At 42.0% G+C, this 22,586-nt stretch overlaps 1 protein-coding gene across 6 annotated transcripts in view; it reads left to right on the forward strand.

Moving 5' to 3' along the window:
• The window catches only part of LOC115437503 (disks large homolog 1-like), a 131,761-nt gene that overhangs the window by 44,579 nt on the left and 64,596 nt on the right, over positions 1 to 22,586 (forward strand). Inside the window, exon 1 of one of the 6 annotated variants that reach the window (XM_030160706.1) lies at positions 14,888 to 15,367. The exons of the other annotated variants lie outside the window; for them this stretch is intronic. Within the exon in view, the coding sequence (XP_030016566.1) occupies positions 15,101 to 15,367 (267 nt within the window). The 5' untranslated portion in view covers positions 14,888 to 15,100. Of the gene's footprint in view, positions 1 to 14,887; positions 15,368 to 22,586 lie in introns of those variants that run through there. 6 annotated transcript variants of the gene reach the window in all.

Here is a 22,586-nt window from a genome sequence, read left to right on the forward strand (position 1 = left end):
CACCAAATACTGAGCCTATTAGCCCCACCTACCAAATACTGAGCCTATTAGTCCCACCCACCAATTACTGAGCCTATTAGCCCCGCCCACCAAATACTGAGCCTATTAGCCCCGCCCACACATTAGCATTAGTCGGACTTTGAAGACAGTTTGCACACTTTTGGGTTTGTTTCGTCGTAAGAACCAAACGGATTTGGAGTAAATTTCCTCTTTTGTGAAGGAGGAACCGACAATTTCCAAATCATGACTTTTTAATAATTATAATAATAATAATAATGATAATAACAAATAATAATGGATTAGAGTCGCTTTTTGGTCACTCAAAGTGCTTTACATTATTGACCCATTATTCATTGGCTCTCACATTCCCCCTCTGGTGGTGGTTTTAAACTACATATGTAGCCACAGCTGCACCATTGTGAATTCATTTTCAAAATATTATGACTGCCATCTCTTAAATATACATTATTTTTGTTAAATTATGAGGTTTTTTTTTTTAAACTCTTGACTTTATTCTCCTAATACTATGGCTTTATTCTTGAAATATTGCAACTTTATTCTCGTAGTGACTGGTGTTTTTATTTTTTGTGATGTGGCGAAAATGGGCTGTCGTAGATTTTAACAATAACAAAAACACTGTATTTGTTCCATGATGATAAACGAGGCTTTTATTGCTGCTAATGTTGGTTTTCTCATTCGTTTTCACTCAGATTTCCACCTGTTTGCTCAGTGAAATGCTCTGTTGTCTTAAGGTATTATGGGATGTACTGTGTAGTTTAATGACACGGATTGTTTTCGGGTAATGCTGACATTCTAACTGCTGCGTCCTGTTGATTCCTACTCATCAGCTGTTTTTACACTGAACTCTAGCTGACGTTCCTGGTGTTTTTAATCACCTTTATTAAATCCTGAAAACTCTGCATACGTTTGAACCTTCAGCTTCGTCCTGTAAACCTCGCGTTACTGCCGTGACGTCAGTTCAGGGTCAGATGTTTGTGATTTTCTGGCTTTTCTTTGGACTGAGCTTTGAGTTCTGGTCCAGGTGGTGTCCCAGGAGGCTGTGGGCGTCCACGGTGGGTTGTGGAAAATAAAGACGGTACGTCAGTAATTGGTGTAAAATACAGTTCTTCATCTTTTCGTGGTTATCAGATATGATCGTATTTGGACGTTCAGAGGCTCCATAGTTACCGTGGAAACACTGTCATCTTTTCCAACGTTGATTCACCAGTAAAACCCATGGAGTTGGATCAATGACAGTGGATGGAAATGAATAAAAGACAAACTACAATATAATAATGTGAACAATAAGTGAAAAATGTACTAAAATAAAGTAAAAAACAAACAAAAACTGCCAAAATCATGAACAAAAATGAGCAGGAAAATAATAAGTAACATGAACAAAATAGGACAAACAAACTGAGAGGGGGGGCTATCATCTGGCACATTGTCCCCTACCAGTCACAAATTTGTTTTCGGGGGGGCAGCAGGTAGTCACTAGTTATTTAGTACAATACGATAATGTACAATACAACAATATATGATATGAAAGATACAATATGATACAATAATCTACAATGAGAAAGATACAACATAAGTACGATATAAGATACGATATGATAAGTACGATAGATAATATACGATACAATAATATATGATGTAAGTCCGATACGATAATATATGATACAATGATATATGATATGATAAGTACGATACAATAATATATGATACAAAAATATATGATATGATAATATATGATAGAATAATATAAGATACAATGTAAGTACGATAATATACAATACAATAATATATGATATGGTAAGATACGATATAAGTACGATACGATAATGTACAACACAAAAATATATGATATGATAACATATGATAGAATAATATAAGATACAATGTAAGTACGATAATGTACAATACAATAATATGTGATATGATATAAGATACAATACAATAAGTACGATACAATAATATGATACAATAATATATAAGTACGATACAATAATGTACAATACAATAATATATGATACGAAAGATATAATACGATAATATACAATGCACTAATATATGATATGATATGATATAAGATACAATACAATAAGTACAGTACAATAATATACGATACAGTAATGTATGGTATGAAAGATACAATACAGTAAGTACGATACGATAATATATGATACAATAATATATAAGATGCAATATGATAAGTACGATACAATAATATACGATGCAATAATATATAATATGATAAAAGATACAATATGATAAGTGCAATATGATAATATACAATACAATAATATATGATATAAGATACGATAAGTACAATACGATAATATACGAAACAACAATATATGATACAAAAGATACGATATGATAAATACAATATGATAATATATGATCCAATAGTATATATGATAAGATACAATATGGTAAGTACGATACGATAATATACGATACAATAATATATAATATGATAAAAGATACGATAAGTGCAATATGATAATATACAATACAACCTGGTGTGTGTGTTCCTTCTGTGGTTCTACATCTATGTCCCACAGAAGTGACTGGACTGTTTATGACATTTTCATCTGAGCAGCAGAACCTTCTCTGTTCTCTGTTTGGGTTCTCTGTTTGGGTTCTTCTTTTTGTTCGACTCATACTGAGCAGATGGACACGGTCAGAACCAACAGAGTCCAACAGAACTGAACCAGCTCTGAAAGACCTGCTGGACCACGGGAGGGATTTCAGGAACTGTGTAGTAGTAGTAGTAGTGTGTGTGTGTGTGTGTGTGTGTGTGTGTGTGAAAGAGAGGGAGAGACAGTATAGGTGTGTGAGAGTATATATACAGTACAGGCCAAAAGTTTGGACACACCTTCTCATTCTTCGTATTTTCTTTATTTTCATGACTATTTTCATTGTAGATTCTCACTGAAGGCATCAAAACTATGAATGAACACATGTGGAATTATGTACTTAACAAAAAAGTGTGAAATAACTGAAAACATCTCTTATATTCTAGTTTCTTCAAAGTATCCACCCTTAGCTCTGATGACTGTTTTGCACACTCTTGGCATTCTCTTGATGAGCTTCCAGAGGTAGTCACCTGAAATGGTTTCCTAACAGTCTTGAAGAAGTTCCCAGAGATGCTTAGCACTTGTTGGCCCTTTTGCCTTCACTCTGTGGTCCAGCTCACCCCAAACCATCTCGATTGGGTTCAGGTCCGGTGACTGTGGAGGCCAGGTCATCTGGCGCAGCACTCCATCACTCTCCTTCTTGGTCAAATATCCCTCACACAGCCTGGAGGTGTGTTTGGGGTCATTGTCCTGTTGAAAAATAAATGATGGTCCAACTAAACGCAAACCGGATGGAATGGCATGTCACTTCAGGATGCTGTGGTAGCCATGCTGATTCAGGTTGCCTTCAATCTTGAATAAATCCCCAACAGCGTCACCAGCAAAGCACCCCCACACCATCACACCTCCCCCTCCATGCTTCACGGTGGGAACCAGGCATGTAGCATCCATCCGTTCACCTTTTCTGCGTCGCACAAAGACACGGCGGTTGGATCCAAAGATCTGAAATTTGGACTCATCAGACCAAAGCACAGATTTCCACTGGTCTAATGTCCATTCCTTGGGTTTCTTGGCCCAAATAAATCTCTTGTGTTTGTTGCCTCTCCTGAGCAGTGGTTTCCTAGCAGCTGTTTGACCATGAAGGCCTGATTCACGCAGTCTCCTCTTAACAGTTGTTGTAGAGATGTGTCTGCTGCTAGAGCTCTGTGTGGTATTCATCTGGTCTCTAATCTGAGCTGCTGTTAATTTGCGATTTCTGAGGCTGGTGACTCAGATGAACTTATCTTCAGCATCAGAGGTGACTCTTGGTCTTCCTTTCCTGGGGCGGTCCTCATGTGAGCCAGTTTCGTTGGAGCACTTGATGGTTTTTGCGACTGCACTTGGGGACACATTCAAAGTTTTTGAAATTTTCTAGACTGACTGACCTTCATTTCTTAAAGTAATGATGGCCACTCGTTTGTCTTTACTTAGCTGATTGGTTCTCGCCATAATATGCATTCTAACAGTTGTCCAATAGGGCTGTCAGCTGTGCATCAACCTGACTTCTGCACAACACAACTGATGGTCCCAACCCCATCAATAAGGCAAGAAATTCCACTAAGTAACCCTGACAAGGCACAGCTATGAAGTGAAAACCATTTCAGGTGACTACCTCTGGAAGCTCATCAAGAGAATGCCAAGGGTGTGCAAGGCAGTCATCAGAGCTAAGGGTGGCTACTTTGAAGAAACTAGAATATAAGAGATGTTTTCAGTTATTTCACACTTTTTTGTTAAGTACATAATTCCACATGTGTTCATTCATAGTTTCGATGCCTTCAGTGAGAATCTACAATGAAAATAGTAATGAAAATAAAGAAAATGCGAAGAATGAGAAGGTGTGTCCAAACTTTTGGCCTGTACTGTATATATGTGTCTGTGTGTGTGTGTGTGTGTGTGTGTGTGTGTGTGTGTGTGTGTATGTGTGTGTGTGTGTGTCTCTGTGTGTGAGAATATACAGTGGGGCAAAAAAGTATTTAGTCAGCCCCTGATTTTGCAAGTTCTCTTACTTAGAAAGATGACAGAGGTCTGTAATTTTCATCAGAGGTACACTTCAACTATGAGAGACAAAATGACAAAAAAAAAATCCAGGAAATCACATTGTAGGATTTTTAAAGAATTTATTTATTTGTAAATTATGGTGGAAAATAAGTATTTGGTCAATAACAAAAGTTCAACTCAGTACTTTGTAACATAATCTTTGTTGCCAATGACAGAGGTCAAAGGTTTGCACACACTGTAGCTGGTATTTTGGCTCATTCCTCCATGCAGATCTCCTCTTGAGCAGTGATGTTTTGGGGCTATCACTGGGCAACACGGACTTTCAACTCCCTCCACAAATTTTCTATGGGGTTGAGGTCTGGAGACTGGCTAGGTCACTCCAGGACCTTGGAAATGCTTTTTACAGAGCTTTTTACTCCTTCATTGCCCGAGTGGTGTGTTTGGGATCCTTGTCATGCTGGAAGACCCAGCCACGTTCCGTCTTCAGTGCTCTCACTGATGGAAGGAGGTTTTGGCTTAAAATCTCACGATACATGGCCCCGTTCATTCTTCCCTTAACATGGATCAGTCGTCCTGTCCCCTTTGCAGAAGAACAGCCCCAAAGCATGAGGTTTCCACCCCCATGCTTCACAGTAGGTATGGTGTTCTTGGGATGCAACTCAGCATTCTTCTTCCTCCAAACACGAGTTGAGTTTTTACCAAAAAGTTCTATTTTGGTTTCATCTGACCACATGATATTCTCCCAATCCTCTTCTGGATCATCCATATGCTCTGTGTCAAACTTCAGACGGGCCTGGACATGGACTGGCTTAAGCAGGGGGACACGCCTGGCGCTGCAGGATTTGAGTCCCTCTGGGCGTAGTGTGTTACTGATGGTAGCCTTTGTTACTTCGGTCCCAGCTCTCTGCAGGTCATTCATCAGGTCCCTCCTTGTAGTTCTGGGATTTTTGCTCACCGTTCTCATGATCACTTTGACCTCACGGGATGAGATCTTGCGTGAGGCCCCAGATCGAAGCAGATTATCAAAGGTCTTATATGTCTTCCATTTTCTTACAATTGCTCCCACAGTTGATTTATTCACACCAACCTGCTTGCCTATTGTAGATTCACTCTTCCCAGCCTGGTGCAGGTCTACAATTTTCTTCCTGGTGTCCTTCAACAGCTCTTTGGTCTTGGCCATGGTTGAGTTTGGAGTCTGACTGTTTGAGGCTGTGGACAGGTGTCTGTCATACAGAGAACCAGTTCAAACAGGTGCCATTAATACAGGTAACGAGTGGAGGACAGAAGAGCTTCTTAAAGAAGAAGTTACAGGTCTGTGAGAGCCAGAAATCTGGCTTGTTTGTCGGTGACCAAATACTTATTTTCCACCATAATTTACAAATAAATTCTCTGAAAATCCTACAATGGGATTTCCTGGATTTATTTTCTCATTTTGTTTCTCATAGTTGAAGTGTACCTCTGATGAAAATTACAGACCTCTCTCATCTTTCTAAGTAGGAGAACTTGCAAAATCAGTGGCTGACTAAATACTTTTTAGCACCACTGTATGTGTGTGAGAGAGAGTATATGTATGTTAGAGTATATATATGTGTGTGTGTCTGTGTGAGAGAGAGAGTGTGTGTGTGTGTGTGTGTATATATGTATATATATTACGGCTGGGTAAAAAAATCGATTTAATCGATCTTAGATGGATCTCATTTTAATTTTGCATAATCAATTAATAGTGGATGAGATTGATTTTTCAGAGCAGGACCAGGAGTACGCGGAACCGCAGGCGGCTCCGTCTTGCGAACCGCTGGGGAAGGCTTGGTCTCGCTTGCGAAAAAGATGCGGAAAAGACACGGTGGGGAAAACCCCTCCGCTGGAGGTCCTCCAGCCGCAAACTTGAACCCACAGTGTGAACAAAGTGGCCGTCCGGCGAGTCGCAGAAGCTGGTCGTTCTTGGAATAATAATTTGGATCCATACTATCACCTATAGCTGAGTACAGAGTTAGAGGAATAGTAAAGCGACAATGACCGTTACGCTAACCCCCCCCGCGACTAACATTCACAGAGCGCGTGCACCCACCAGCCCCACTCCGCTCTGACCAACAATCACAGAGCAACTCCCCCCAATGTGTAGAAGCCTCCAGCCATAAAACAGAATAAAGATGACAAAGTCCTTTCTGATCCATTGTAGAAACATGGCAATGTTTGTGTCCTGTTCATTATTCCAGAGCAGATTCAGCAATTTACTGCTGAAATGTCATATTTATTTCCTTTCTAATATCAATATTGATCCCAGTATTGATGCGTTGCATGACTGCAGTTGTCAAATAATCAGCTTACAGCTCCAAATTATACTTTGGTATCACTAAATTAATCTGAATCAATCAATTATTACTGAGTTGAATCGAATTGAATCGAATCGTGATTAATCGATTCAGAACCTTATGAATCGAAATCGAATCGATTATGGAAATTGGCCATGATTCCCAGCCCTAATATATATGTATGTATATATGTATGTATATATGTATGTATATATGTATGTATGTATATATATATATATATATATATATATATATATATATATTTGGCCTGTAACGGTACACGTACAGAACCGAACCGTTCGGTACACACCTGTTTGATTCGGTACACAGCTGTACTGAAACGGCACAGTATGTTGAGAAAAAGAAAAAGGAATGAATGATGTCGTTTGATGCGGAACTTTAAATCCGTGCAAGTTTCACATGGACATATGGAAGGACGCACACATTGACCCAAAATATGAAATAGCAGTTGATATAAGAAAAAAAAACAAAACAAATATGATGTGAACCTGGAAGGAAGAGACTGAAGACCCTCCACCATCAGTCCAGTCCAGTTTGGATCAGTTCAGGTTCAGGTGAAAGACAACAACGAGGAAAGAGACGTTAATAAGATGGATGTTGTTTGGCCTCTAGGAACTACAGTAGTTCTAACACACTTCCACTAGCTCTGTCTGTCTGTCTATCACGTGCGCTGTATAATAGAGGAATAAATAGAACGTTGAAAGTTTGTAAAGTTTCACTTTCGTTTCATGACAGTGTTCGTTACGTTAGTTATGGACCGCACCCCCGGGTATATAACTGCACACCCCCCTTACCCCCCGGCTCCGACAAAAAAAAAAAAAAAAAAATCCCTGGTGCACACAGGCACACACAAATACACACAGTGTCCTAAACAGTTTGTTCTCTGTCCTAAAATAAATAATTTGGTTCATTGTGTTGTCAAAGATTCTCTTCAGTTTGTTTAAACAGAATACCAGTTTACCCTCTTGTTGATGTTACACTTCATGTGGAATTTTATGTTATTTTTCTGTAGAATGTGAACTGACAGAACTGTGATTAGATTTTTCTTGTTGGTTCGAAACTACCTTTCAGGGAAAAGTGCAATACTAATGTTTAAAATACATTTAGTAATATTAATAATTTATTTTATTTTCTATTTGATTTGTAGTAGCAGAATTATATTATTCCTGTTTTTCTATATTCTATTGTCTCCAAAAATTGGGAGAAAAATGTTAAAAAATTCATAAATACATTGGTAGACATTTTGAGGGGTTTTCTTTCTTCCCGTACCGAACCGAAAAAAAAAAACAAATCGTGGCTTTGAAAACCGAAAACGTACCGAACCAAAAATTTTGTGTACCGTTACAGGCCAAATATATATATATATATATATATATATATATATATATATATATATATATATATATATATATATGTATGTATATATATATATATATATATGTATGTATATATATATATATATATATGTATGTATATATATATATATATGTATGTATATATATATATATATGTATGTATATATATATATATATATATATATGTATGTATATATATATATATATATATATATATATATGTATGTATATATATATATATATGTATACATATATATGTATACATATATATGTATACATATGTGTGTGTGTATATATATTGTATGTGTGTGTGTGTGTGTGTGTGAGTGTGTGAGACTATATATGTGTGTGTCTGTGTGTGTGTGTGTTCATTTTGTTGTGATGTGGAATTCTGATGTGCCCCAGAGGACGACACAAGCCAACAGGGGCACCCATGTATGTTAAAACAAACACAGACACACACACACACACACAAGCACACACACACACACACACACACACATATACACACAGACATACACACACATGCACACACAGACATGTGCACAGACACACGCATGCACACACACACACACACACAGAGACACACAGACGCACAGCTGCCAACACACTGAGGGAGGTGAGGAGAACAGAAGGAGAGGTTAGTGAGGAGGAGGAAGAACAACACAGCAGAGGATGCTGGGAATGTGTGGGCGGGGCTTCAGATGAACTGGAGGAAGGAGGGAAACGGAGTCCTGGTTCAGAGCTGTCTGGATGCTGTGACCTTTGACCCGTGACAGGGCTCGGTCCTGGTTCAGATCTGCTTGGTTTGGTGGACGTTTGGACGTAGAGTCTTAGGTCCAGGTTCTGTTGGACACGTTTGATGTCGTCCCTTTGTTTTCTGGTTTTGGACTGGTCCCTCCTGGTCCGGTGGGTCTGCTCCTACTGGTTCTGGTGGTGACTGTTTTTGTACTGGTTCTGGTACTGGTTCTGATGGTGACTGTGTTTGTAATGGTTCTGGTACTGGTTCTGAAGGTGACTGTGTTTGTACTGGTTCTGGTACTGGTTCTGATGGTGACTGTGTTTGTACTGGTTCTGGTTGGACCCCTTGGGGGGATTGGACCCTTTGGAGGCATGGGACCTTTTGGAGGGGTCGGACCCTTTGGGGGTGGGTTTGACTCTTTTGGGGGGGTATTGGACCCATTGGGGCGGGATTTGAACTCTTTGGAGGGGTAGGACTCTTTGGGGGGTTGGATTCCTTCCTTGGAGGGGTTGGACTCTTTGGGGGGATTGGACTCTTGGGGGGTTGGACTCCTTCCTTGGAGAGGTTGGACTCCTTGGAGAGGTTGAACTCTTTTTGGGGGGTCGGACCCTTTGGGGGGCGTATGAACTCTTTGGTGGGGGGGGTTGGACTCCTTCCTTGGAGGGGTTGGACTCCTTGGAGGGGTTGGACTCTTTGGAGGCGTGGGACCTTTGGGGGGGGGGGGGATTGGACTCCTTCCTTGGAGGGGTTGGACTCTTTGGAGGCGTGGGACCTTTTGGGGGGTTTGGACCCTTTGAGGGAGGTTGCACTCTTTGGGGGAGTGTTGGACTCCTTTGGGGTGGGGGGGTGGACTCTTTTGGGGTCGTTGGACTCTTTGAGGGGGGTTTAAACTCTTTGGGGGGGCGTTGGACTCTGGGGGGGTCATTGGACTCTTTGGGGGGGATTGGGCTCTTGGGGGGTTGGACTCCTTCCTTGGAGGGGTTGGACTCCTTGGAGAGGTTGAACTCTTTTGGGGTGGTCGGACCCTTTGGGGGGCGGGGGGGTTTGAACTCTTTGGAGGGGTTGGACATTTTGGGGGGGTTGGACTCTTTGGGGGAGGTTGCACTCTTTGGGGGAGGGTTGGACTCCGTGGGGGGGGGGGGGGGTGTAGGACTCTTTTGGGGTTGTTGGACTCTTTGAGGGGGGTTTAAACTCTTTGGGGGGGCGTTGGACTCTGGGGGGTTATTGGACTCTTTGGGGGGTGTTGGACTGTTTGGGGGGCCCCTTTTGGCCCATGGGCCGTATGTTTGTCCCCCCTGTTCTAGATTCCAGGTGGTGTAGAACATCACAGTGTTTCCTGGGTTGGTTCTAGATGTTTCCACAGTCAGTCCATGTTCCATTTAAAGGAAACCATCAGCAGATCCAGGTTCTTTATTCAACACAAACATGAGAACATCTGGACCTGAAGGTGTTTTTGGGAATAAACCCGTTCCAGCAGACACAGGTTTTCTACTGTCTGTCAAACGGACCTGTGGTGTTCTGTCGCCGATGTCCCCTCAGGTCGTCATTAGCAGCTTTAATTTTCCTCTCAAGTGGAGCCTGTGAGCAGAGAGGATTGTGGGTAGTCAGGGAGTGGCAGTGAAAGGCTGCAGATCTGACCTGAAGTGACTCTCCCCCCCCACCACCCCTCCCCCTCCCCCACCCCAGGGCAACGCCTCTCCATCTGGGTTGACCTGGAGACGCTGAGGCGCTGCCAAACGGCCTCACGGGACAAAAACACACACGCTGAAGACCCGCCCACCTCTGCCTCAGACCTGCACGTAAACATACAGTGTGTGCACGGAAAAGAAAAGCCGCACACGTTCAGAGGAGGAGCAGGTTTACGTTAGAACAGGACTCAGAACTGAACTGACAAATCAGACTGGTTCTGTTGGAGCGGTGCCGCCCCCTGCTGATGCTCTATGGTACTGCACATTCTGGTTCTGATCGCCTTCTGGGCCTTTCCAACGCGGTACTGTTTGACCGATAACGTGTAGGAGTTCAGACGATTCTAAGGTTGAAAAAAACACAGAGAATAATGAGTTGGAACAGATCCACAGTCCGACCATGAAGAAGGATGAAGAGCAGTTGAATGTTCCAAAACACATTCAGTCTGACCTTTGACCTGAGCATGACTGTAACCCTTTAGTTCAACAGTAGGAGATACCAGGATGTGAAAAAAAAGTCATTAAAATGAAGGGAAAATTATCTTGGTGAAAATCACCTCCACACGTGTGATCAAAAGTTATCGCCTGCATTTTTGATCAAATGTTGGGCGTGGCTGTGACGAGCCTGTGATGAAGAGTTCATTTTCAGAAGTATAAAAGGGTGTATGTCTCGCAGAATGTCGGATTGAGCCCACGATACAGTGTCCTCTCACCGCCGATGGCCTTGGCGGTCGGGTGGGAGGGCGAGGGCCTTAACACTGCTTGCAGTTTTAAATATTATTACTATTATTATTATTATTATTATTATTATTATTATTATTATTATTATTATTATTTATGTTTTGTTGTTTGAAAAAATGAGGAAAATTAATCAAGAAGTGAAAACACTGGAGATATACACAGAAAAACAATTGTACAGATAGTTTTGTTCTTTTCTGAAAGGAAAAGAAATATAGAAAAACAACATTGTAAAATGTTTTATGTGAATGTAAAACATGTCAATTCTCTATTACAAAATGAAATAAAAACTTCAATTATAGAAAATGTATAGAACCAAAAACCTTTGTACTGAGAATGTAAAAAAACAAACAAAAAAACCCTTAAATCTGTGTCAGAGTTGAAACAGAAAACACTCAGATGTGTTTTATTTATGAACAAGACTAAATAAATGAGTCCAGCAGGGGGCGCCACCTCTACACTTCATGTGTGGCGTTCAGTTTCATGTAAACTGTCCTTTCATGTGTTCTTTAAAAACTAAACCAGATTTTCTGTCAGTGGTGACTAGAATAATCTGTTCCGTGTCCTAATATTTATGAACTGTGTCACAGATCGGGTGAATATTGGCTCTAAATAAAAATGATTGTACTGTCAGTTTATTATTCTGCTTTGTTCCTGTTTAGGTTTAGGGTGTATTCACACCTACCACGTTTGATCCGGACCAGAGTTTGTTTCCCCAGAAAGTCCGGACTTTTTTTAGGTGTGAATACAAACATGCGAACTCTGATTCGTACCAAACAAGCGTACTCGGCCCGCTTCCAAACAGACTCTGGGCCGGTTCACTTCTGGTGTTAATATAACTGACCTCGAAGCGAACCAAACCAAGGAATCTTGAACCTTTTTGTGCTTGACGAGCCACCGTAGCCGCTGGAAGTAGCCGAGGTTTACGGGTGGTCAGAGCGAACAGCAGCAGACATGAGCTGTGGACAGATGCGGAGCAATGAGGAAATTGAATCTACCATTGACATTTGGTCAGATGTCCATATTACCAAACTGGCTCCAGCTGAGCTTTTCATGAGTGTTAACATTATTTTCGTAAATTTGTGTCTGTAAAAATACAATTTATATTCCGAAAATGATAACTGTATGTAGGAGCACCACGTCTATTTTCATCAACACCGGCTGTCTCTTGATTCACCCCGCCCCCGACTTTTCTGTCCAGTGCCAGCGCAGTTCGTCACATGCGTGTTTCTGTTCACGCATTTTGGTCCACTAGCAAAAAGTGCAATGTGAATGCGATCTGACCCAAATGAAAAAAATAAAGTCCGCATTTGATCCAAATCAAATAAGCGGACCAAAGGACTTTTCAGGTGTGAATACACCCTTAGTTTTTATCAGTGGACCAGTAATGGGACTGAAGTATTATTATTATTATTATTATTATCAGAGTTTTACTTCATATTGAAATGGAACAAACCCGAACATCACTTGGGCCTTTTTCTGAAATTTTGTCACCAAGTGCATTGTGGGAAGTGAAAGTGGTTTTTCGCAGATTCAGGTGGAACTGGATCCACCTGGTTCCAGTGTCTGTTTTCCAGAGTGAGTCCAGTCCAGGGTTTGGGTTAATGTGTCCAAGGGGCAACAGGAGAAAGTCCAGTAGAGTCAGAGGGTCAAACCAACAGAGTCAAATAGAACTCTACTCAGTGTTCATTTTCTCCCACTGTATCAAGTACTGCATTATATACAGCGGTGTGCAAAAATATTAGAACACTTGTCAAATCTTAAGAAACTGGTGTTTTTTTTTTTTTTCCCAGAGCCTGAATTTCACTTTTTTTGCTGCTGCAAAAGGTAAAGGCAATGGTACTGAGAATATTTCACCTACACATTTATCAGTCCAGTCCTTTTTTTTTTTTTTTTTTTTTTTTAACATTTTACTGTAATATTTAGTGTGAGGAATAGGAAAAAAAAGTATAAGGAACCAGAGACACTGCAGTGAGTCTCAGTCTGCATCATTATACCCATTAGAGCCGAACCGGGCCCAGAGCTGCCGACCTCTGACCCAGAACTGCCGACCTCTGACCCATTAGAGCCGAACCGGGCCCAGAACCACCTACCTCTGACCCAGAACTGCCGACCTCTGACCCATTAGACCCGAACCGGGCCCAGAACCACCTACCTCTGACCCAAAACCGCTGACCTCTGACCCATCAGAGCTGAGCCGGGCTGAGAACCGCCAACCTCTGACCGACTAGAGCTGAACCAGGCCCAGAACCGCCAACTTCTGACCCATTAGAGCCCAGCCAGACCCAGAACCGCCGACCTCTGACCCATCAGAGCTGAGCTGGGCTGAGAACCGCCGACCTCTGACCCATTAGAGCCGAACCGGGCCCAGAACCACCTACCTCTGACCCAGAACTGCTGACCTCTGGCCCATCAGAGCTGAGCCGGGCTGAGAACCGCTGGTCTCTGACCCATTAGAGCTGAGCCGGACCCAGAACCGCCGACCTCTGACCCATTAGAGCTGAACCGGGCCTAGAACCAGCGACCTCTGACCCATTGGAGCAGAGCCGGGCCGAGAACCACCGACCTCTGACCCATTAGAGCAGAGCAGAGCCGAACCCAGAACCGCTGACCTCTGACCAGGAACAGCCAACCTCTGATCCATTAGAGCCCAGCCGGACCCAGAACCGCTGACCTCTGACCCATCAGAGCTGAGCCGGGCTGAGAACCGCCGACGTCTGACTCATTAGAGCCGAACCGGGCCTAGAACCGCCAACCTCTGACCCATTAGAGTCGAACCGGGCTTAGAACCGCCAACCTCTGACCCATCAGAGCTGAGCCGGGCCTAGAACTGCCGACCTCTGATCCATTAGAGAAAACATCTTCTAGTTGTATCCCTTGTTTTCTTCGGCACTTGTTTCTTTGTGGTTCCCATCCTCAGTGGGACTCACTGCTCCCTCTAGTGGTCACATGACTCCTCCCTCCTGTCCATGGACATAAATTCACTTCCTGTCTGTTCAGTCCAGTTCATCTGCGTTTGTGACAGAACTGAACAAATGTTTGTTTTAAACACTGAGGAGGATTTTACATCATTTATGAAGACATTAACGTAGAAATACAACATATAGACAAACACAAATGACAAGTACAGTGGCTGCATCCTTCTGCCTCCTCTTCCTCCTCTTCGTCACTGCCTCTGTCCTACATCACTCTACCTTCCCTGAGGATACACCCCCACTCTCTCTCTCTCTCTTTCTCTCTCTCTCTCTGGGTCTCTCTCCCCCTCCCCCTCCCCAGAGACTAATCACACCCCCACAGAGGAAAACACACACAGTAAACACACACAGACACACACAAACCCACACACACACATAAACCGTCAGTGCGCTCACCGCCTCGTCACTCCGTCAGCGTAGAGAACGAGTTCAACAGGGAGGACGGAGCCGAACGAAGAGAACGAGGACTCGTCCCGAGAAGGAGGAGGAGGAATATTTTCTTGAGCTGAGAAGAGGAGGAGGGGTCAGCGCAGAAGAGGAGGACGAGGAGGAGGAGGAGGAGGAGGGGGGAGGTTCTCCCTGAATGAAGGAAGAGCTCTGGGAGTCGTTTCCTCCCCGCCGCGATGAAGCGACGCGAGGAATGAGGGCGGATGGTGAGAGCAGGGAGCAGCAGCAGCAGCGGAGGAGGAGGAGGAGAAGAGGCTGGAGGTGGAGGAGGAGGAGGCGGTGCGGGGGCCGGGCGGCGCGCAAGGAGCCGGAGCCGGCAGCGCTCCCGCAGGAGGCGACTGTCGGCCAACTGCCCCGGCGCCGACAAGATGTCCCCCGGCATGAAGAAGGTGGAGTGTTTCTCACCCATGCTGTGTCACTGCAAGGTGGCCTGCACCAACAGCACCATCAGCCTCATGTTCGGCTGCAAGGTGGGTGAGGAGGGGGGGAGGGGGAGGTCCTTCAGGGGGGCGGGGGTCACGTGGGCCGGCCTGTGAGGTCACAGCGAGGGCGGCGGGACCGGGGTTGGTTCAAAAGTCGAGATGTAGAAACGAAAGCGTCTGTGGAAAAGATTGGACTGAACTTTTCTGAGTCTACTGGTGGTACTGGTGGTACTGGGTATACTGGTGGTACTGGTGGCATTGGATATACTGGTGGTACTGGGGGGTACTGGTGATACTGGTGGTACTGGGTATACTGGTGGTACTGGTGGCATTGGATATACTGGTGGTACTGGGGGGTACTGGTGATACTGGTGATACTGGTGGTACTGGTGGTACTGGTGGTATTGGATATGCTGGTGGTACTGAGGGTACTGGATATACTGGTGGTACTGGGTGCTTTCACAGGTATGTTGGTACCTGTGATGTAGTGGAATGTTTTTTCTTAAACACGGTGGTGTCTTTTAATAAAATGTGATCGTCGGACTCGTGTCGTTGACGTGTTGTGTTGATGGATTTGTGGATCTGCTAACGAAGCTTCAGCCACAGCTGTTTTATCAGTGATGCAGGATGAAACCTGATCAATTTCAGACAAGGTTTCAATAGTATTAGTACAGACAAAACCAGATGGAGGTTTACAGACATCATGACCTTTGACCCATAGACCCACCAGTGGAATCAGACAGAGGAGTCATACCTGTCAATCACATCCTCAGATGGTGATTGATCCCAAACCATCATATTGTACTTTTCAGGAGTATCAGAACAATCCTCCTCCGCTGAATTTCCTGTTCATTGGTGATGGTGTTTTATAGAGAACCTACAGGTGGTGTTAATGTGTGGAGTTTATCTGTCTGTTCAGCATCTGAACTGTGATGTGAGTAAAAACCTTGGGTTCATCCTTAAACGGAAGCATCAGACACAGAACATGTGGACCAGAGTTTACTTCATCTTATCAATATTTTAGTAACATGGTCTAAAAAGGTTTTTAGTCAGTTTGAACAAACCCAGACTGAACCTGAACCTGCTGAGAAACCACCGAGTGTGAAGGAACTCCACCGCATGTATGGAGAGAAAAAACTGGGACTGGACCAGGTTTGACTCCACCGGCTCTGTCCTCTGTCCATCCATCCCTCTGTCCTCTGTTCATCTGTCCTCTGTCCATCCATCCCTCTGTCCTCTGTTCATCTGTCCATCTGTCCTCTGTCCATCCGTCCTCAATATATCACGATATTTCATTTCACAATACTGTATTGATATTAAAAAGTACTGTATTGATATTTTTAGGTATTTATTTACATGCAGATATTGAGCTTCATTTTTGTTTTTTGTTTTACTTTTTTACTTACATTTTATTTATTCTTGTTTAACTCTCTTTTATTAAATAATGGTAGTTCCTTTGTTGGGATTGAACTAAAATACTGTTCTGATGTTAGTTCTGAACAAATAGAATATGAACATTTGAACAGGATCTTAAACTATAATGTCTGTAAAATAGAATTTCAATTTGAACACAGGAACATTTTGTGAGATAGCATTAGATCCTGTTAAGATCAAATAAAAATGTGTTTAGTATTTGTGCAGATTTATGGTGTAATTCAATTCCTCAGTGAAAGGCTGAAAACTAGGGCTGTGTATTGGCAAGAATGTAGCGATACGATACAAATCACAATACTAGGATCATGATACAATGTATCATGATACTGTTAAAAAAGTAATTTTTAATTAGTTTTGTTTTTTATACATTTTTTTATAGAATAGATTTTTTCCTGGAAGAATTGCATTTTTATTTGATCCCAACAGGATCTAATGCTGTATCACAAAATGCTCCTGTGTTCAAACTGAAATTCTGTTTTACAGACATTACAGTTTCAGATCCTGTTCAAATGTTCATATTCTATTTGTTCAGAACTAACATCAGAACAGTATTTTAGTTCAATCCCAACAAAAAAACTACCATCTTCCTCTCTCAGACAGTAAAAAGTGCTTTTAGGATGATTCAAATAAACATTATTTAACAAAACACTGTTAAATAATAATAATAAATAAAATATAAACAAAAAAAACCCAACAAAAAACATAAATGAACCTCTGCCATATCTGCATTTGAATAAATACCTAAAATATCGATACAGTAGTATTTAATATCAATACAGTATTGTGAAATGAAATATCACAATATATTGCAGAACCAATGTTTTCTAACACCTCTACTGAAAACGCTGTGTTTTTCCATGGTCTTCACTAAGTCCCTGAATGTTGCAGGATAATGAATGTGTTGAACTCGCTGAGTCGTACGTTCCACGCTCTGGATGGAGGTGGAGGAGCAGCTGCCGGCATGTAGCTCTGCTTCAGGAGAAAATCCCTCTGAAAACCTTCTGTAATCAGCACCGGCAGCGTTGTGCGGCAGCTTGTGTTTTGTGTGTTTTGTGTGTTAGTGGTTTCCACCTCCACAGCCTCTGGAGCTGCTTCGTGGGCTTCATGTTTCTGGTGTCAGACTGAGCCCACGGTGTAAAAAGAATCTACTCAAACCCTGATGACGACGGCATTTAACCGAGCCTGCGTCTGTTCCATTCGCTGCCTGTCAGACAGAGCTGAGGGGGGAAAACCCATCAGGCCGTGTTTACAGTTTGACCCAACGCCACGCCATTGGCCCGACGCCACGCCTTTTGCCGCCGCTTCAGCGACCCGACCAATCGGGAGGCCTGTCGGCTGCAGCAGGGGGGGCCGTGATTGGCTGGCGGGGGGTGCGCACGTGCATGTGTGTCCGACATGTGCTGCGCAGGGAAACACCAACGAACCGAAAACAGACGTCAGATCAGCTGATGGCAGCGTCAGCGCACAGGAAACCTAACACTTCACCGCTCATTGTGGACGAAACGCAAAGGTTCATTAAAGGTCAGAACGAATCCAGAACACGACGAAACCACAGATAGCACAGGAAATGCTCCTGTGGTCACACACCAGCAGGAAGCGGAGCACAGCGAACAGTCGACAGGTCTGGGATCAGCTGTAACTGAAGCACAGCGAACAGTCGACAGGTCTGGGATCAGCTGTAACTGAAGCACAGCGAACAGTCGACAGGTCTGGGATCAGCTGTAACTGAAGCACAGCGAACAGTCGACAGGTCTGGGATCAGCTGTGTCCGTCCTTCAGATAGTGTCCTATTGGACGCTGTGGGACGTTCCACCGCTGTTGTCTGGACCACAGGTTTGAATGTTCTGTGGTTCTGGTTCTGCTGTGAATCCGTTAGTTCATCCTGTTAAAGTCCTGACGTTGATCAGATGTTTTTATTTCTGGGTCTGAGTCGTAAACCCTGAACAGTGACCAGACCAGCTTCAGTCTGGGTCTCAGCTCCATTTAAGTCCACGTCGTCCTTAAATCATGTTCTTTTATTATTTCCACCCAGAACGGCCTTGTACCTTTACTCATATTTACATATTATTCGTCTCCAACGTCGAACCTTGTTGGAAATGAGTTGGATTTTGTGAAATAACCTCTGATCCTTTGTACTTTGTTGCATCGGGCCATCATGATGCTCAGTGATTGGACGTTGGCGTGTTTCATTTCAGCTCATGTTACTCTTCGCTGTCGGTTTTCGCCTCAGGGTCAGAGGTCACGCCGGAGTATTTACACTGTATGTACATCTGACTCTGACCTACACTGCTCCTAATGAAGCACTGACCTTTGACCCCTGCCTCTTATCGGCCCGCAGCGGCACATGTCCCGAGGGCGCAGTGGGCGGGGCTACGGGGTCACGTGGCTCAGATTATTAGTTTGATTGGTTTCCTTGGTTAGTCTGTGGGATTGAGGATGTGAGTGTGTTCAGCGCGGACGTTTGATGGACACGATGCTGACGGACGTCCAGCTCACGTGACCAACAACAGCTCGTCTTAATTAAGTCCCATCGATCGGACGCCATCGACCGCTCTCGCAACCCAACACCCGATAGGCTGAGCAGGAAGTTCCCGCTGTGGATCCATAAAGCATTTAGTTCAGCCGGAGTGAGAGCCCAGAACAGGAGGACGTCCACGTACAGCCGCTGTTTATACAGCCTCAGATCAGCACTCACACACACTCACTCACACACTCACACATACACACACCGCTGTTCACTGGTGTGTTTTCTGTAGCAGTACAAGCATTCTGCATGTAGGTTCACGCCACATGAGATTCCACCAGGGATGTAAAGATATGATAATTTCATATCACGGTTATTGTGACCAAAATTATCAGGATTATCATTATTATTGCGGTATTGTTGAAATTTTGCTCAAAATGTTCAAAAAGTACTAATACACACCCTGAGATAATTTAACAGAGTTGTATTTTGGAAAAAAAAAATCAACAAAAGAAACAAATAAAATAATTGGTAAAATCTTCAGGGTGGGGAAGCAAAATTTACAATGAACATTTAGTTGTTTTTTCTCAGCAGGCACTACGTCAATTGTTTTGAAACCAAACATATACTGATGTCATAATCATACCTAACACTATTATCCATACCTTTTCAGAAACTTTTGCCCATATGAGTAATCAGGAAAGCAAACGTCAAAGAGTGTGTGATTTGCTGAATGCACTCGTCACACCAAAGGAAATTTCAAAAATAGTTGGAGTGTCCATAAAGACTGTTTATAATGGAAAGAAGAGAATGACTATGAGCAAAACTATTATGAGAAAGTCTGGAAGATACTATTAAAGAAGAATGGGAGAAGTTGTCACCCCAATATTTGAGGAACACTTGTGCAAGTTTCAGGAAGCGTGTGAAGGCAGTTATTGAGAAAGAAGGAGGACACATAGAATAAAAACATTTTCTATTATGTAAATTTTCTTGTGGCAAATAAATTCTCATGACTTTCAATAAACTAACTGGTCATACACTGTCTTTCAATCCCTGCCTCAAAATATTGTAAATTTTGCTTCCCCACCCTGTACCTTCTGTTGCAGAAACATTCAAATATTAACCCTTAGTGGTCTGAGCCTTTTTTGTCTGTTTTTCAGTCCTTTTGATTTTGCCTTTATATACTATATAAACAAATGTTTACTATACCCATGTTTGGGATCTATGTTTTTCAGCACAACTTCATCTTTATCAACTGTGTATTATTTTTTTCACTTTAACCTACTATATCAACACAAAAGGACAAAAAACACACAAAAAAATATAAAATCCGATTTGAAAAATGTAAATAATTTATTGCATAAATAACACAAAGATGCTTAACAAACCTTTTCAAAGACTTTGAAAGTCAATATTGGTTCCAAATATTAGGAACATACAATTAAAATTGTAATTAATTAAAACTATACTCAAATATTTGACATAAAAGCATATATTTACTTTGGCGTTTTGTCCAGAAGAGTGCAGTAATCAAACACGGTTATCATGATAATTACAATTTAAACCTTAATACTAACCGTCTGCAATTTTACCGTGGTTTATCGTTATACTGGTAATCATTACATTTTTTATGGGTTATGTGAACCGCAGATGTAGGCGCAAACTGACACATGATCAAACGCCATTGAAAAGCACTGGAACGGTTGAACATGTGTTCGTATAAGATGCTGTGTGACGTACAACAGTGTTCCATGACATCAGTCTGGTTTATCACTGGCTGTTTCCTGTTGAACAAACTGATCACATGTTCATATGTGGACTTTAATTGAAAGGTTGGGAGTCCTGAACTCTGATAATCTGATACTCTAGCTTTGATCCTAAAACCCTCCACATGTTTGCACCTGTTGAATAAAGAAGAGTGGACGACTGAAATGTGACATGTACTGTTGGCGTGTACTGTTGATTTGTACTGTTGGCGTGTACTGTTGGCGTGCACTGTTGACTGCTTCTGTTTCAGTGCAGATGGACACTCTTGGTCTGGACAGGATCCTTCAAATCTAATGTCAGCCCTTCTCTGATGGAATAATCCATTTGTCTGAACACTAAGACCTGGATCAGATGCTTGAACATTTAATAACAGACAGAATATTGGAAAATTACACTTAGTTTTCTTTATATTTCAAGTTCATATTTGTTCAGGTCATTCACACTGTATTACCTCAATCATCAACAAATGATTAAATGTTTTTTGGGGGGGCTCTGCCTTGGTGGAGATCAGCACTCTGTGCTTTTCTAGTTGTTGGAGGATACTTTGTAAATGTAAATAGTTTGATAATCCCCCCAACAAAGGGGAGGCAATAGCTATTGTTTTTGGTTTGGTTCGGTTTGTTTGTTTGTTTACACTGTAGCAGTAAAACTATTGATTGAATTCAGACCTAATTGGGTTTATAGATTACCAGTGACCCAGAATAGATCTGATTACATTTTGGGAAAAGCACGTCAAAGTTCAAATTTTTAATGAATTTTCTATATCTTTTTTTTTTTTTTTTCTCATGTACTTAAAATGGGTGAAATTTCAAATGTTTTTAAAAACATCAATTTTGTTTCAATTTCCTTCAGACTTATCACATATTTAGAGGTAATTGATATGACATCAGCACACACAGACAGACATGATGACATCAGCTGGATCTATGACAACATAAGATACAGTATTTGCGAGGGGCGGGGCTTGTTGTGCCTGGAACCACTTGTTTGTTTGTTTACACTTAAGCAGCCAAACTGTTGGTTGAATTCAGACCAAATTAGGTTCATAGATTACCAGTGACCCAGAACAGATGTGGTTACATTTTGGGAAAAGTAGTTCAAAGTTCAAATTTTTTATGAATTTTTAAAATCTTCCCATTTACTCATAAAGGCTAAAAAATGTGCAAGGGATGGGGCTTGTTGTGCACGGCACCAAGGTTATAATAGTTTTGGATTTTTAATTATAGTTTAGTTTTATTTAGTTTTGACTTTTTTTTGGTCTTAATTCAGTTAGTTTTAATTCGTTTTTAGAGCAGGTTTGCTAGTTTTTATTAGTTTTCATTTTTTTTTCTAAGATAAGATAAGATAAGAAATCCTTTATTTGTCCCACAGTGGGGAAATTCCAGTGTTGCAACACTCATTATAGGACAGTGCAGAAAAAGTTCACACAGAAGGATTTAAAAAAATAAATAAAGATGTGCATGCATTAAAAGTATGTACAATATGGATACAAATAAATATAAGTGTCCGTTTTGTGAATTGCAAATGGGATTATTGCACCAGGTTAAAAGTGTTCATTGTACATGTAGAGTCTAACAGCAGCAGGAAGGAAAGATCTGCGAA

The sequence above is a fragment of the Sphaeramia orbicularis genome, chromosome 17, assembly GCF_902148855.1.
Source record: "Sphaeramia orbicularis chromosome 17, fSphaOr1.1, whole genome shotgun sequence".
Taxonomy (NCBI): domain Eukaryota; kingdom Metazoa; phylum Chordata; class Actinopteri; order Kurtiformes; family Apogonidae; genus Sphaeramia; species Sphaeramia orbicularis.